The sequence below is a fragment of the Brienomyrus brachyistius genome, unplaced genomic scaffold, assembly GCF_023856365.1.
Source record: "Brienomyrus brachyistius isolate T26 unplaced genomic scaffold, BBRACH_0.4 scaffold76, whole genome shotgun sequence".
Classification (NCBI taxonomy): Eukaryota; Metazoa; Chordata; class Actinopteri; order Osteoglossiformes; family Mormyridae; genus Brienomyrus; species Brienomyrus brachyistius.
The window spans coordinates 730,295-747,321 of NW_026042351.1; the positions used below are offsets into that span (position 1 = coordinate 730,295).

Consider the following 17,027-nt stretch of genomic DNA (forward strand, 5'->3'; position numbering starts at 1 on the left):
AGGCAGATCAGGCAGATCATCCGGCAGTAATTTACTGATTATTCCTAAAACCCGGCTGGGGAGGGAGGGGGCAGCTTTTAGTCACTATGGGCCCAAACTCTGGAACTCTCTCCCAGAAAACCTGAGAGCTACTGAATGTCTCAGTACTTTCAAAACTAGGCTGAAAACGCATCTTTTCACCACCGCATATAATAATCTATGATAATCAGTTTTATTATTTTACACATTTATTATTATCAGTAATTGTGGGGCGGGGGGGGTCTCTCCCCCCAGAAGACACTGAGGCTAGAGGCCCCTATGAGGGAGGGGCCCCTAAAGAGAACATGAGTGGTCCTTTATGATAATATTTTTTGATAGTATTATTTCAATAATGATTGACTGATTGATTCAGATAGATAGATGAGAGAGAGACAGAGAAAGAGAGAGAGAGTTGAGAAGCTCAAAATTCCCACCAGAAAGCTGCACTTGAATGACTGACATTCTGGCTGCTGACTCAGAGATAGAAGTTGGTGATGTGACAATACTGAACTTACAAGAATGGCGAACGCATGGTTACTGCAAGGGACAATGCTTGTGAAATTCTGTGCAATGTTTCTTTTTAACTGCCACAGAATCTTAGGCTAGAAAGCTGAACTGAAAGCATGAATGAATCCTTCTGTTATCTTGCTTTGTATGTAGCCTAAGCGCGTTTCCCCAGCAAAGATGATAATCGCCGGTTAGTCACTGTCAGATATCGACACCAGGATACTTGTCTGATTACGCTCATTACCGACAATATCGTCATATCACCCAGACGTAATTGGTGATTTGACATGTTCCCAGGTATAACAATACAGGGAGAAAAAGGATTTTACTCATGGGATCAGGAATCCAAGTGCCAGTTGCTGCTGCATTAGCTGCTGGGAATGTTCACATCTCCTCCTTTCAGTGATACGTGTCGAGTGTAGGGACACCTGGCAGAAAGATGACTAAGTACTGCACTGGAAGCACTGGTCTGACTGTTATGGGAGGGTTCATGTCCATCTTGTTGTTGATGTGTTCCTATGTATTCCTATAGCTTGTACTTAATGTTTTTGCCTCTAGTTTTGAGCAAAGATGCACTGACTCACAATTAGTGATCATATGACTGCAGCAGATTGTCAGGACGCACAGAACACTCTGCAGACTATAACTCATTTTGAAGTGTAAGCTCTGCTGCTAATTATACTGAAAACAAATGCTTATTGTAATGCTTTGTATTTTACTAATGTGTAGGATGTGTATATGTCTGTGTCTTAAAGTGTTTTCTGTTTCAGGCTGAACAGCTGTGATCTCATAGATAAACACTGTGAAGTGCTGTCTTCAGCTCTAAGATCAAACTCTTCCCCCCTGAGAGAGCTGGACCTGAGTGACAATAACCTGAAGGATTCAGGAGTGAAGCTGCTCTCTGCTGCACTGGAGGATTTACACTGCATACTGGAGATACTGAGGTCAGTATTACTGGGTATTCCACACTGTAAACTGGGGATACTGAGGTCAGTATTACTGGGTATTCCACATTGTAAACTGGAGATACTGAGGCCAGTATTACTGGGTATTCCACATTGTAAACTAGAGATACTGAGGTCAGTATTACTGTATATTCCACATTGTAAACTGGAGATACTGAGGCCAGTATTACTGGGTATTCCACACTGCAAACTAGAGATACTGAGGTCAGTATTACTGGGTATTCCACATTGTAAACTAGAGATACTGAGGTCAGTATTACTGGGTATTCCACATTGTAAGCTAGGGATACTGAGGCCAGTATTGTGGGGTATTCCACACTGTAAATTGGAGATACTGAGGTCAGTATTGCTAAGTATTCCACACTGCAAACTGGGGGTACTGAGGTCAGTATTACTGGGTATTTCAAACCACAAACTGGAGATACTGAGGTCAGTAATACTGGGTATTCCACACTGTACGCTTTAGATACTGAGGTCAGTATTACTGTGTATTCCACACTTTAAAGAGGAGATAGTGAGCAATTAGCTAAGGGAAAGAGAGGAGGGGTCCTGCCTTGTCTTAGACACTAAACTGTAATTCTTGAATTATTGATTAGAGCATCACATTTATTTAATAATTATAATGGTGAGGTGATATTATTTATTGGGGAGTTTCTGTCTTTCTCTGCAGGCTGTCAGGCTGTAGAGTCACAGAAGAAGGCTGTTCTTCCCTGGCTTCAGCTCTGAAGTTAAACCCCTCACACCTGAGAGAGCTGGATCTGAGCTACAATCACCCAGGAGACTCAGGAGTGAAGCTGCTCTCTGCTCTACTGGAGGATCCCAGCTGTAAACTGGAGAAGCTGAAGTGAGTACAGAGTGTGTGTCTGACACGCTACAGATACTTATGCATGTATGTGAAGAAGAGTCATGTCATTCTGCTTCTCCTATAGTGTGGATCACAGCTGTAAACTGGAGAAGCTGTAGTGAGTACAGAATATGCATTTTGCACAAAAGTAACGGGACACCAAGAAAACCCACAATGCCTTTCAGCAGTTACATAATAAACAAATACAAACAGCTTCTGTTTTCTTCTCCTACTTCCTTATATCCCACAATCTTATCAGCCCTCTATTCATGTTAGAAATAATTAAGCAGTGAAGCAGGAAACATCCATTCAACCATATACTGTAATCCATGCAAAACATTTGTGTTGGTTAGCAAAGTTAACAGCACTGTTACAGATAAACATGCTGACTTTAACGTGTTATGGACAAAAAAATAATGGCCACCAAACAGAGTCGGAATGATTGTTAAAATGATTTTTAATAATTTAATTGTTTTCTGAAAATCCATTATGTCATGGCCCTTATTCTCCTCATTTGAATACAGTGCTGCAGTGTAAAAAGTGGATTTAAAAGTGTTTAATTTTTTTAAAGGGTGGGCCAGTGTGAACTCACAGAGAAATGCTGTGTGGCACTGGCTTCAGCTCTCAGATCAAACTCCTCACCCCTGAGAGAGCTGGACCTGAGTGACAATGACCTGCAGGACTCAGGAGTGAAGCTGTTCTCTGTTGGACTGGGGGACTTATACTGTAAACTGGATATACTGAGGTCAGTCTGACTGGGTATTCCACACTGTAAACTGGAGTTACTAAGGTCAGTCTGACTGGGTATTCCACACTATAAACTGGAGATACTGAGGTCAGTCTGACTGGGTATTCCACACTGTTAACTGGAGATACTGAGGTCAGTCTGACAGGGTATTCCACACTGTAAACTGGGGATACTGAGGCCAGTATTACTGGATATTCCACACTGTAAACTGAGGATACTGAGGCCAGTATTGCTGGGTATTCCACACCGCAAACTGGAGATACTGAGGCCAGTATTACTGGATATTCCACACTGTAAACTGGGGATACTGGGGCCAGTATTGTGGGGTATTCCACACTGTAAACTGGGGATGCTGAGGCCAGTATTGTGGGGTATTCCACACCACAAACTGGAGATACTGAGGTCAGTATTACTGTGTATTCCACACTATAAAGAGGAGACAGTGAGCAATTAGCTAAGGGAAAGAGAGGAGGGGACCTGCCTTGTCTTAGACACTAAACTGTAATTCTTGAATTATTTATTAGAGCATCACATTTATTTAATAATTATAATGGTGAGGGGATATTATTTATTGGGGAGTTTCTGTCTCTCTCTCTCTGCAGGCTGTCAGGCTGTAGAGTCACAGAAGAAGGCTGTTCTTCCCTGGCTTCAGCTCTGAGATCAAACCCCTCTCACCTGAGAGAGTTGGACCTGAGCTACAATCACCCAGGATTCTCAGGAGTGAAGCTGCTCTCTGCTGTACTGGAGGATCCCAGCTGTAAACTGGAGAAGCTGAAGTGAGTACCGAGTGTGTGTCTGACACGCTACAGATACTTATGCATGTATGTGAAGAAGAGTCATGTCATTCTGCTTCTCCTATAGTGTGGATCACGGTGGAAAGTGCAGGACCAGACCAGGCTTACAGAAATGTAAGTGTCTTTGCATGTTTTTTATTAATAATACCATGAATACTATGTTATGGTTGTATTCACACAATTGTTGTGATGAGTGTGGCTTTTTGCACTGTGTGTAGATGGATTTCCATGTTTGTGTTTAGGTGAGTTTCATGTCATTTTAGACAACATCCAAACAAGAAACAAAAAATCAAAATCATCACCAAAAACACTATCAATTCATTTAATCGTTTTTAAAAATATTTTTTACAAATGCTTTATAGCTGCTTGTATTATCTTGGTGTTTGTGTGGGAGTGTAGGATGGTTAAATATATTCTGAATTAATTATACATCTTTAATTTCACAAAAAAAGAATCCTTTGCATTTGTTCTTTTTGCGGATGCCGTGAGTGTATGTGTTTTCTGTGTGAGATTCGTTAGTATTGTCCTAAGGAGGCACCTGTAGGCAGTGAGACCGGACTCTCTCCTCAAGTGCAAAATGTGAATTTGCATTTTTACAGGGTGGTTCTGGATCACTCATTAATATTCATGAGAGAATATTACCGATTGGTCACTGAATCCCTTAAACCAGGGGAGCCCAAATCCAGTCCTGGAGGGCCAGAGTCCTGCGCATTTTTGGGTTTCCCCTCACCTCAACACACCTGATTCATCTCCTTGTGCTAATAACCACACAGCTCTTGAGCTGAATTATTTATGGTGGAAAAGGGAAAGAACTTTGCTACACAGGGCACCGGCCCCCCAGGACTGGATTTGGACACCCCTGCTTTAGCTAGAAGAAAAAGGCAGCACAAGTCGATGTTAACTGGCCAGTGAGGTAGTGCCCCGGTCATAAATACTATATCAGCTAGCCAATCATGTAGGGCTTCACTCGTGAATATTAAAAAGTTCTCCTGATCCACGGTGCTAAAAGAAATCAGCGCCCGGGACGCACTGGATGTGCGGCGGAAAATATCAAATTTCATTTCGGCGCCCATGTTAACAGATTAGAGCGGTCGCGTGCGCGCGCGAGACGCGGGGCTCACGCCTCGCGGTTACGGTGCAGCATCTACAGTCACGCGCGCGGTAAGCGGTTCTCTATGGAAGCGTATTGCATTCATCTGGGAAAAATTAATTCTGTTTTTCCGAATTAATGAGATAATAATCCCGTTTTTCAGAGCAATATTTTTCTGAATTAATGAAAACCTTCCTGTTTTTTTATGATGCGCGCACGATCTGTGCCGGAATCATCGTTTATATCACAATCCAGGTCCAAATGTTTATTAAATATCACTTTAAACGTGTAATAATATTACTTAAATATTCTGTTATTGATGGCCATTTTAGAGCCGCACGCGCCGGAATTAGCGGTTTGAAGGAAAGACACTGACTTTAGTATTGATCTCTGGTGCCGTTTTGTGGTAAATATGCTTGTGATGAATATGTCTGATGAATGTCGCTGCTTTGTCATTTTTTAATTAAATTAATTAAGCTGTTAGTTTAGCTCGTGCCCATTTTGGCGGCTCTTCCCGCCGCCGTCGCGCGCCCACTTTATGTTTCATAAACTTCAGTTCCCGCTTCGTTAGGGGAAGCTGTGCTGTTTTTATATCGAACAGAAACATAAAGTACAGGCGGCCTGATGGGATTAATAATTCTTCTCCTGCCTACAGACTCCTGCCAGCTGACGCTGGACCCCAACACAGCAAACAGATTCCTGTCTCTGTCAGGGGGGAACAGGAAGGTGACATGGGGGGCAGAGCGGCCATATCCTGATCATCCAGAGAGATTTGACAGCCGCCACCAAGTTCTGTGCAGAGAGAATCTGACTGGCCGCTGTTACTGGGAGGCTGAGTGGAGTGGAAATGGAGCCTGGATAGGAGTGACTTATAAAGGGATCAGGAGGAAAGGAGGGAGTGACTGTGGGCTTGGATACAATGACAAGTCATGGTGTCTGTACTGTTATACTGACAGTTACTCTGTCCGGCACAATAATAAACAGACTCGCATACCCATAGAGCCCTCAGGCTCCCGCAGAGTAGGAGTGTATCTGGACTGGGGGGCTGGTGCTCTGTCCTTCTACAGAGTCTCCTCTGATGGACTGACCCCCCTGCACAGACTCACCTCCTCATTCACTGAGTCCCTCTATCCAGGGTTTCGGGTTTATAGAAACTCCTCAGTGTCACTGTGACGTGTTGCTGGTTCTCCTGGCAAAAGGGTAAAATCTCTGCTTTTTAACCTTTATAATCCTTTTCACTCTGAAATGTACAGAACTGTGCAAAAGTCTTAGGCAGGCAAAGAAAATGATATTTAGATTATCCTCCTGTTGGTGTAAAACTATGATATGATGCCTGTCAAAGTGTGTCAGCTTCGCCATTTCAGAACCTCTGCTAAAATCATCCCAGTATTTGCAGCGACCGTCCAGTGCAGCCATGTATTTTTTGACTTGACCACTAACACACCTCATACAGCTGGTCAATCTCTCACTGACTTTTAAACCAATATATTTAATTATTTAATTGAGCTGTTGGTGAAATTGAACAAAATCATGTAACTGAGGTGCCCCTGAGGAGAAGTTTGGGAACTGAAGCGGTGTTCATCTAGCCATCCAACTAGATATCAGTAACTTTTTAGAAAACAGAAGAAATTATTACTAGTTTTTATTGTGTTACTTTTAATTTGCACACGTTCTAATGTTAAATTGTGTTTTTTGTTCTAAGCCAAAGTACATTTCCTACTCAGATAAACAGCTGTAAACATTTCTTTGGACGGCCTAAGACTTTTGCACAGTACTGTGTGTTTTACAAAAAATAAATGACTGTGTTCAGTGAGCTGAATAAACATGAAAAATATTGTTTTTTATACGTTTTCTCTCTGACTAAAATGTAACTAAATGTAATCCTGATTGGGGGGGGGGGGGGCTATCCCCTTCTCCTGTATATGTACATTTTATATATTGTATATTTATGTCCATTTACTGTATTTCCTCCCTATACAATGACAAAGGCTTTCTGTTCTGTCCTATTAATGTCCTGCTTCAGCGTCACCCAAAGCATAACCGAGTAACATAATGAAACCACAGTCTGCTGGATTAAGTTAAATTCACTGTATTACTGCAGCTGAACATAACTGACATAATGACTGTCAATCAATTTGTATAATAATCATTTAACTAGAGACATAACAGACTGAAAAAAACTGGAAAATATAATTATGTCCTGGTTCAGTGGATTAAAGTAAATAAAATTATTATTAATATATTTAAATAAATAAAGAAATTTGATTTGTTAAATAATTAACACCCTTGCCACCCCCACCCCCCAGTAATAGGTCTGCTTGCTCCCCCGTCATACAGAATAGGCAGGTGCCCAGGGTCCCATACCCCCCCCCCCCCCCACCCCACTGTAAAAGATCTGGTTGCTGCCCTGTCGTACAAAAAGGGCAGCTACCCGGACACCCTTGCCACCCCCACCCACCTGTAAAAGGTCTGGTTCTCCCCCGTCGTGCAAAAGGCGCAGCTAACCAGACACCCTTGCCACCCCCACCCCACTGTGAAAGGTCTGGTTATGCCCCCGTCAGACAGAAAAGGCATGTGCCCAGGCAGCATTGCCACCCCCACCCCCCCCCCCGCAAAAGGTCTGGTTAAAGACCTGTCAGACAGGACGGGCAGGTGCCCAGACAGCCTTGCCACCCCCACCCCACTGTAAAAGGTCTGGTTACTCCCCCATAGGACAGAAGGGGCAGGTGTCCAGACACCCTTGCCACCCCCTCCCCACTGAAAAAGGTCTGGTTATGCCCCCGTCAGATAACGGCAGGTGCCCAGGATCCCTTACCCCCCCCCCCTACCGCACTGTAAAAGGTCCGGTTACGCCCCCGTCACAGAGAACGGATAGGTGCCCAGGCAGCCTTACAACTCCCCCACCACACTGTAAAAGTTCTGGGTGCTCCTCCGTTGGACAGAAGGGGCAGGTGCCCAGACACCCTTGCCTCCCCAACACAATGTGAAAGGTCTGGTTATGCCCCCGTCAGACAGAATGGGCAGGTGCCCAGGCACCCTTGCCTCCCCAACACACTGTAAAAAGTCTGGTTATGCCCCCGTCAGACTGAAAAGGCATGTGCCCAGGCACCCTTGCCTCCCCAACACACTGTAAAAGCTCTGATTTCTCCCCCGTAGGACAGGACGGGCAGTTTCCCAGGCAACCTTGCCACCCCCCACCCCACTGAAAAAGGTCTGGTTCTCCCCCGTCGGACCAAAAGGGCAGCTACCCAGACAGCCTTGCCACCCCCACCCCACTGTGAAAGGTCTGGTTATGCCCCCGTCAGACAACGGGCAGGTGCCCAGGCACCCTAGCCACGCCCACCCCACTGTAAAAGCTCTGATTTCTCCCCCGTAGGACAGAAGGGGCTGGTGTCCAGGCAGCATTGCCACCCCCACCCCACTGTAAATGATCTGGTTATGCCCCCGTCAGACAGAACGGGCAGGTGCCCAGGCACCCTTGCCACCCCCACCCCACTGTAAAAGGTCTGGTTACTCCCCCATAGGACAGAAGGGGCAGGTGTCCAGGCAGCATTGCCACCCCCACCCCCCTGCAAAATGTCTGGTTAAAGACCTGTCAGACAGGATGGGCAGTTTCCCAGGCAACCTTGCCACCCCTACCCCACTGAAAAAGGTCTGGTTCTCCCCCGTAGGACAGAAGGGGCAGGTGCCCAGGCAGCATTGCCAACCCCTCCCCACTGTAAAAGGTCTGGTTGCTCCCCCGTTGGACAGAATAGGAAGGTGCCCAGACACCCTTGCCACCCCCACCCCCCCCGCAAAGGGTCTGGTTAAAGACCTGTCAGACAAGACGGGCAGTTTCCCAGACACCCTTGCCACCCCCACCCCACTGTGAAAGGTCTGGTCATGCCCCCGTCAGACAGAACGGGCAGGTGCCCCGGCACCCTTGCCACCCCCCACCCCACTGTAAAAGGTCTGGTTTAAGTCCCGTCAGACAAGACGGGCAGCTAACCAGACACCCTTGCCACCCCCACCCCACTGTGAAAGGTCTGGTTATGCCCCCGTCAGACAGAACGGGCAGGTGCCCAGGCACCCTTGCCACCCCCACCCCACTGTAAAAGGTCTGGTTACTCCCCCATTGGACAGAAGGGGCAGGTGTCCAGGCAGCATTGCCACCCCCCACCCCCCTGTAAAAGGTCTGGTTCCTGCCCCATCGGACAGAAGGGGCAGGTGCCCAGACACCCTTGCCACCCCCACCCCACTGTGAAAGGTCTGGTTAAAGACCTTTCAGACAGGACGGGCAGTTTCCCAGGCAACCTTGCCACCCCCACCCCACTGAAAAAGGTCTGGTTCTCCCCCGTCGTACCAAAAGGGCAGCTACCCAGACACCCTTGCCTCCCCAACACACTATAAAAGGTCTGGTTATGCCCCCGTCAGACAGAAAAGTCATATACCCAGGCACCCTTGCCACCACCACCCCACTGTAAAAGATCTGGTTATGCCCCCGTCAGACAGAAAAGGCCTGTGCCCAGGCAGCATTACCACCCCCCACCCCCCTGCAAAAGGTCTGGTTCTCCCTCGTCGTACAAAAAGGGCAGCTACCCAGACACCCTTGCCACCCCCACTCCACTGTAAAAGGTCTGGGTATGCCCCCGTCAGACAGAACGGACAGGTCCCCAGGATACCTTTACCCCCCCACAACCCCACTGTAAAAGGTCTGGATGCTCCCCCGTTGTACAGAATAGGAAGGTGCCCAGACACCCTTGCCACCCCCACCCCACTGTAAAAGGTCTGGTTACTCCCCCGTAGGATAGAAGGGGTAGGTGCCCAGGCACCCTTGCCACACACACCCCCCTGTAATAGGTCTGTTTAAAGACCTGTCAGACAAGACGGGCAGTTTCCCAGACACCCTTGCCTGCCTAACACACTGTGAAAGGTCTGGTTATGCCCCCGTCAGACAGGACGGGCAGTTTCCCAGGCAACCTTGCCACCCCCACCCCACTGTAAAAGGTCTGGTTGCTCCCCCATCGGACAGAACGGGCAGTTACCCAGGCAATCTTGCCACCCCCACCCCACTGTAAAATGTCTGATTTCTCCCCCGTAAGACAGAAGGGGCAGGTGGCCAGGCACCCTTGCCACCCCTACCCCACTGTGAAAGGTCGGGTTATGCCCCCGTCAGATAACGGCAGGTGCCCAGGATACCTTACCCCCCCCCCCCCCCACCACACTGTAAAAGGTCCGGTTACGCCCCCGACACAGAGAACGGATAGGTGCCCAGGCAGCCTTACAACCCCCCCACCACACTGTAAAAGTTCTGGGTGCTCCTCCGTCGGACAGAAGGGGCAGGTGCCCAGACACCCTTGCCTCCCCAACCCCTGCAAAAGGTCTGGTTAAAGCCCCGTCAGACAGGTTGGGCAGTTTCCCAGGCAGCCTTGCCACCCCCACCCTACTGAAAAAGGTCTGGTTCTCCCCCGAAGGACAAAGAGGGCAGCTACCCAGACACCCTTGCCACCCCCACTCCACTGTAAAAGGTCTGGGTATGCCCCCGTCAGACAGAACGGACAGGTCCCCAGGATACCTTTACCCCCCCACAACCCCACTGTAAAAGGTCTGGATGCTCCCCCGTTGTACAGAATAGGAAGGTGCCCAGACACCCTTGCCACCCCCACCCCACTGTAAAAGGTCTGGTTACTCCCCCGTAGGATAGAAGGGGTAGGTGCCCAGGCACCCTTGCCACACACACCCCCCTGTAATAGGTCTGTTTAAAGACCTGTCAGACAAGACGGGCAGTTTCCCAGACACCCTTGCCTGCCTAACACACTGTGAAAGGTCTGGTTATGCCCCCGTCAGACAGGACGGGCAGTTTCCCAGGCAACCTTGCCACCCCCACCCCACTGTAAAAGGTCTGGTTGCTCCCCCATCGGACAGAACGGGCAGTTACCCAGGCAATCTTGCCACCCCCACCCCACTGTAAAATGTCTGATTTCTCCCCCGTAAGACAGAAGGGGCAGGTGGCCAGGCACCCTTGCCACCCCCACCCCACTGAAAAAGGTCTGGTTCTCCACCGTCGTACAAAAGGCGCAGCTACCCAGACACCCTTGCCACCCCCACCCCACTGTGAAAGGTCTGGTTATGCCCCCGTCAGACAACGGGCAGGTGCCCAGGCACCCTTGCCACCCCCACCCCACTGTAAAAGATCTGGTTATGCCCCCGTCAGACAGAACCGGCAGGTGCCCAGGCACCCTTGCCACCCCCACCCCACTGTAAAAGGTCTGGTTATGCCCCCGTCAGACAGAACGGGCAGGTGCCCAGGCACCCTTGCCACCCCCACCCCACTGTAAAAGGTCTGGTTATGCCCCCATCAGACAGAACGGGCAGTTTCCCAGGCAACCTTGCCACCCCCACCCCACTGTGAAAGGTCTGCTTCTCCCACGTCGTGCAAAAGGGGCAGCTACCCAGACACCCTTGCCACCCCCACCCCACTGTAAAAGATCTGGTTATGCCCCCGTCAGACAGAACCGGCAGGTGCCCAGGCACCCTTGCCACCCCCACCCCACTGTAAAAGGTCTGGTTATGCCCCCGTCAGACAGAAAAGTCATATGCCCAGGCAGCATTGCCTCCCCCACCCCACTGAAAAAGGTCTGGTTCTCCCCCGTCGTACAAAAGGCGCAGCTAACCAGACACCCTTGCCACCCCCACCCCACTGTGAAAGGTCTGGTTATGCCCCCGTCAGACAACGGGCAGCTGCCCAGGCACCCTTGCCACCCCCACCCCACTGTAAAAGATCTGGTTATGCCCCCGTCAGACAGAACCGGCAGGTGCCCAGGCACCCTTGCCACCCCAACCACCCTGTAAAAGGTCTGGTTATGCCCCCGTCAGACAACGGGCAGCTGCCCAGGCACCCTTGCCACCCCCACCCCACTGTGAAAGGTCTGGTTATGCCCCCGTCAGACAGAATGGGCAAGTGCCCAGGCACCCTTGCCACCCCCACCACACTGTAAAAGGTCTGGTTACTCCCCCATAGGACAGAAGGGGCAGGTGCCCAGACACCCTTGCCACCCCCACCCCACTGTAAAAGGTCTGGTTACTCCCCCATAGGACAGAAGGGGCAGGTGCCCAGGCACCCTAGCCACCCCCACCGCCCTGTAAAAGGTCTGGTTAAAACCCCGTCAGACAGAATAGGCAGATGCCCAGACACCCTTGCCACCCCCACCCCACTGTAAAAGAACTGGTTATGCCCCCATCAGACAGAACGGGCAGGAGTCCAGGCAGCCTTGCCACCCCCACCCCACTGTAAAAGGTCTGGTTATGCCCTCGTCAAACAGAATAGGCAGATGCCCAGACACCCTTGCCACCCCCACCCCACTGTAAAAGAACTGGTTATGCCCCCATCAGACAGAACGGGCAGGAGTCCAGACACCCTTGCCACCCCCACCACACTGTAAAAGGTCTGGTTATGCCCCGTCAGACAAAAAGGGCAGCTACCCAGACACCCTTGCCACCCCCACCCCACTATAAAAGGTCTGGTTATGCCCCCGTCAGACAGAACGGGCAGGTGCCCAGGCACCCTTGCCACCCCAACCACCCTGTAAAAGGTCTGGTTATGCCCCCGTCAGACAAGACGGGCAGTTTCCCAGAAACCCTTGCCACCCCCATCCCCCTGCAAAAGGTCTGGGAAAAGCCCAGTCAGACAGGACGGGCAGTTTCCCAGGTAATCTTGCCACCCCCACCCCACTGTGAAAGGTCTGGTTATGCACCCGTCAGACAGAACGGGCAGGTGCCCAGGCACCCTTGCCACCCCCTCCCCACTGAACAAGGTCTGCTTCTCCCCCGTCGTACAAAAGGCGCAGCTACCCAGACACACTTGCCACCCCCACCCCACTGTGAAAGGTCTGGTTATGCCCCCGTCAGACAACGGGCAGGTGCCCAGGCACCCTTGCCACCCCCACCCCACTGTAAAAGATCTGGTTATGCCCCCGTCAGACAGAACCGGCAGGTGCCCAGGCACCCTTGCCACCCCCACCCCACTGTAAAAGGTCTGGTTATGCCCCCGTCAGACAGAACGGGCAGGTGCCCAGGCACCCTTGCCACCCCCACCCCACTGTAAAAGGTCTGGTTATGCCCCCATCAGACAGAACGGGCAGTTTCCCAGGCAACCTTGCCACCCCCACCCCACTGTGAAAGGTCTGCTTCTCCCACGTCGTGCAAAAGGGGCAGCTACCCAGACACCCTTGCCACCCCCACCCCACTGTAAAAGATCTGGTTATGCCCCCGTCAGACAGAACCGGCAGGTGCCCAGGCACCCTTGCCACCCCCACCCCACTGTAAAAGGTCTGGTTATGCCCCCGTCAGACAGAAAAGTCATATGCCCAGGCAGCATTGCCTCCCCCACCCCACTGAAAAAGGTCTGGTTCTCCCCCGTCGTACAAAAGGCGCAGCTAACCAGACACCCTTGCCACCCCCACCCCACTGTGAAAGGTCTGGTTATGCCCCCGTCAGACAACGGGCAGCTGCCCAGGCACCCTTGCCACCCCCACCCCACTGTAAAAGATCTGGTTATGCCCCCGTCAGACAGAACCGGCAGGTGCCCAGGCACCCTTGCCACCCCCACCACACTGTAAAAGGTCTGGTTGCTCCCCCATTGGACAGAATAGGAAGGTGCCCAGTCACCCTTGCCACCCCCACCCCACTGTGAAAGGTCTGGTTATGCCCCCGTCAGACAGAATGGGCAAGTGCCCAGGCACCCTTGCCACCCCCACCACACTGTAAAAGGTCTGGTTACTCCCCCATAGGACAGAAGGGGCAGGTGCCCAGACACCCTTGCCACCCCCACCCCACTGCAAAAGGTCTGGTTACTCCCCCATAGGACAGAAGGGGCAGGTGCCCAGGCACCCTAGCCACCCCCACCGCCCTGTAAAAGGTCTGGTTAAAACCCCGTCAGACAGAATAGGCAGATGCCCAGACACCCTTGCCACCCCCACCCCACTGTAAAAGAACTGGTTATGCCCCCATCAGACAGAACGGGCAGGAGTCCAGGCAGCCTTGCCACCCCCACCCCACTGTAAAAGGTCTGGTTATGCCCCCGTCAGACAAGACGGGCAGTTTCCCAGAAACCCTTGCCACCCCCATCCCCCTGCAAAAGGTCTGGTAAAAGCCCAGTCAGACAGGACGGGCAGTTTCCCAGGTAATCTTGCCACCCCCACCCCACTGTGAAAGGTCTGGTTATGCACCCGTCAGACAGAACGGGCAGGTGCCCAGGCACCCTTGCCACCCCCTCCCCACTGAACAAGGTCTGCTTCTCCCCCGTCGTGCAAAAGGGGCAGCTACCCAGACACCCTTGCCACCCCCACCCAACTGTGAAAGGTCTGGTTATGCCCCCATCACAGAGAACGGGCAGGTGCCCAGGATCCCTTACCCCCCCCCCCCACCACACTGTAAAAGTTCTTGGTGCTCCTCTGTCGGACAGAAGGGGCAGGTGCCCAGACACCCTTGCCACCCCCACCCCACTGAAAAAGGTCTGGTTATGCCCCCTTCAGAAAGAACGGGCAGGTGCCCAGGCACCCTTGCCACCCCCACCCCACTGAAAAAGGTCTGGTTCTCCCCCGTCAGACAAAAAGGGCAGCTACCCAGACACCCTTGCCACCCCCACCCCACTATAAAAGGTCTGGTTATGCCCCCGTCAGACAGAACGGGCAGGTGCCCAGGCACCCTTGCCACCCCAACCACCCTGTAAAAGGTCTGGTTATGCCCCCGTCAGACAAGACGGGCAGTTTCCCAGACACCCTTGCCACCCCCTCCCCACTGAAAAAGGTCTTGTTCTCCCCCGTCGTGCAAAAGGCGCAGCTAACCAGAAACCCTTGCCACCCCCATCCCCCTGCAAAAGGTCTGGTAAAAGCCCAGTCAGACAGGACGGGCAGTTTCCCAGACACCCTTGCCACCCGCACCCAACTGTGAAAGGTCTGGTTATGCCCCCGTCAGACAACGGGCAGGTGCCCAGGATCCCTTGCCACCCCCACCCCACTGTAAAAGGTATGGTTATGCACCCGTCAGACAGAACGGGCAGGTGCCCAGGCACCCTTGCCACCCTCAACCCACTGTAAAAGGTCTGGTTACTCCCCCGTAGGACAGAAGGGGCAGGTGCCCAGGCAGCATTGTCACCCCCACCCCACTGTGAAAGGTCTGGTTATGCCCCCGTCAGACAAGACGGGCAGTTTCCCAGGCAACCTTGCCACCCCCTCCCCACTGAACAAGGTCTGCTTCTCCCCCGTCGTGCAAAAGGGGCAGCTACCCAGACACCCTTGCCACCCCCACCCAACTGTGAAAGGTCTGGTTATGCCCCCGTCAGATAAAGGGCAGGTTCCCAGGATCCCTTACCCCCCCCCACTACACTGTAAAAGGTCCTGTTATGCCCCCATCACAGAGAACGGATAGGTGCCCAGGCAGCCTGACAACCCCCCCACCACACTGTAAAAGTTCTGATTTCTCCCCCGTAGGACAGAAGGGGCAGGTACCCAGGCAGCATTGTCACCCCCACCCCACTGTGAAAGGTCTGGTTATGCCCCCGTCAGACAAGACGGGCAGTTTCCCAGGCAACCTTGCCACCCCCCTCCCCACTGAACAAGGTCTGCTTCTCCTCCGTCGGACAGAAGGGGCAGGTGCCCAGACACCCTTGCCACCCCCACCCCACTGTGAAAGGTTTGGTTATGCCCCCGTCAGACAACGGGCAGGTGCCCAGGATCCCTTACCCCCCCCCCCCCACCACACTGTAAAAGTTCTTGGTGCTCCTCCGTCGGACAGAAGGGGCAGGTGCCCAGACACCCTTGCCACCCCCACCCCACTGAAAAAGGTCTGGTTCTCCCCCGACGGACCAAAAGGGCAGCTACCCAGACACCCTTGCCACCCCCACCCCACTGTGAAAGGTCTGGTTATGCCCCCGTCAGACAGAACGGGCAGGTGCCAAGGCACCCCTGCCAGCCCCACTCCACTGTAAAAGGTCTGATTTCTCCCCCGTAGGACAGAAGGGGCAGGTGCCCAGGCACCTTTGCCACCCCCACCCCACTGTAAAAGGTCTAGTTACTCCCCGGTAGGATCGAAGGGGTTGGTGCCCCGGCAGCCTTGCAACCCCCACCCCACTGTAAAAGGTCTGGTTATGCCCCCGTCAGACAGAATGGGCAGGTGCCCAAGCACCCTTGCCTGCCAAACACACTGTAAAAGGTCTGGTTATGCCCCCGTCAGACTGAAAAGGCATATGCCCAGGTACCCTTGCCACCCCCTCCCCACTGAACAAGGTCTGGTTCTCCCCCGTCGTGAAAAAGGGGCAGCTACCCAGACACCCTTGACACCCCCACCCCACTGTAAAAGGTCTGGTCATGCCCCCATAGGACAGAAGGGGCAGGTGCCCAGGCACCCTTGCCACCCCCACCCCACTGTAAAAGGTCTGGTTATGCCCCCGTCAGACAGAACGGGCAGGTGCCCAGGCACCCTTGCCACCCTGTTGGGGAAAGCGCCCGGCGTTTCCACCCCAACTCCACATTTACGAGACACACACTTTATAGTTTTTACTTGCAAGGGTACCCACACTCTCTGCAATGCAAACTACAGCAGAATGTGTTACAAAGGGTGGTTCCCCTTGACTCCTTTATTTATAGTCAGTGGGAGGCGCAAGAGTCATGCAGAATAGGGAGGTGAGAGAAAGTTCTGGTTTTGCTAAGGTGGGAATGCTATTATTAATATAATCTAAAGTATGAGGCTAGGGGAAAACAAAATAATGTATATACATATTTACATTCATTGCTGATCATACAGGAGTGATAACAAAATGATTAATAACTTCAACCTAACAGTCCCTCCTGTTTATCATGACAGTATGATCAGAACTATCAGTATTGTACAAGTTGCAAAAGCATTTCCAGTACAACCGTCATTTAGATCACATCATCATCATCCTAACTTTGGAGTACAGAAAACCGTTAGGAGTTGTTCCTCCTGTTTATCATAGAAAAACATCTAATTCCGTTACTTCAGGTCCGAGCCCTGCACGGGTGCTTTCGGCTCAGCCGTCATTATGAATTACATGTCTTCTTCA

General features: G+C 51.6%; 2 protein-coding genes and 1 long non-coding RNA gene across 28 annotated transcripts in view; 2 read left to right on the forward strand and 1 right to left on the reverse strand.

Annotated features, from left to right (window-relative positions):
• LOC125726799 (uncharacterized) overlaps positions 1-17,027 on the forward strand; it is a 148,114-nt gene that overhangs the window by 117,292 nt on the left and 13,795 nt on the right. The window lies entirely within an intron of this gene.
• The window catches only part of LOC125726780 (NACHT, LRR and PYD domains-containing protein 3-like), a 189,224-nt gene that overhangs the window by 104,191 nt on the left and 68,006 nt on the right, over positions 1-17,027 (reverse strand). The gene's annotated exons all lie outside the window — the stretch shown is intronic.
• LOC125726785 (ribonuclease inhibitor-like) lies at positions 369-6,883 on the forward strand. Of its 2 annotated transcripts, XM_049003277.1 has the most exons (7): positions 369-1,184; positions 1,296-1,469; positions 2,161-2,334; positions 2,906-3,079; positions 3,685-3,858; positions 3,944-3,990; positions 5,622-6,883. In XM_049003277.1, exons 1-7 carry the CDS (start codon positions 1,123-1,125, stop codon positions 6,137-6,139), a joined length of 1,323 nt encoding a protein of 440 aa, XP_048859234.1. In that variant the 5' UTR covers positions 369-1,122; the 3' UTR covers positions 6,140-6,883. The 2 variants fall into 2 exon arrangements, with proteins under 2 accessions (XP_048859234.1, XP_048859235.1); XM_049003278.1 differs by lacking the exon at positions 2,906-3,079 and having other exon boundaries at positions 370-1,184.

Coding starts and splice junctions, on each gene's coding strand:
- LOC125726785 (XM_049003277.1), top strand. CDS start 1,123: ATGACTGCAGCAGATTGTCAGGACGCACAGAACACTCTGCAGACTATA. Junction 1,470..2,160: donor TGCATACTGGAGATACTGAG/GTCAGTATTACT, acceptor CTTTCTCTGCAG/GCTGTCAGGCTGTAGAGTCA. Junction 3,859..3,943: donor TGTAAACTGGAGAAGCTGAA/GTGAGTACCGAG, acceptor CTTCTCCTATAG/TGTGGATCACGGTGGAAAGT.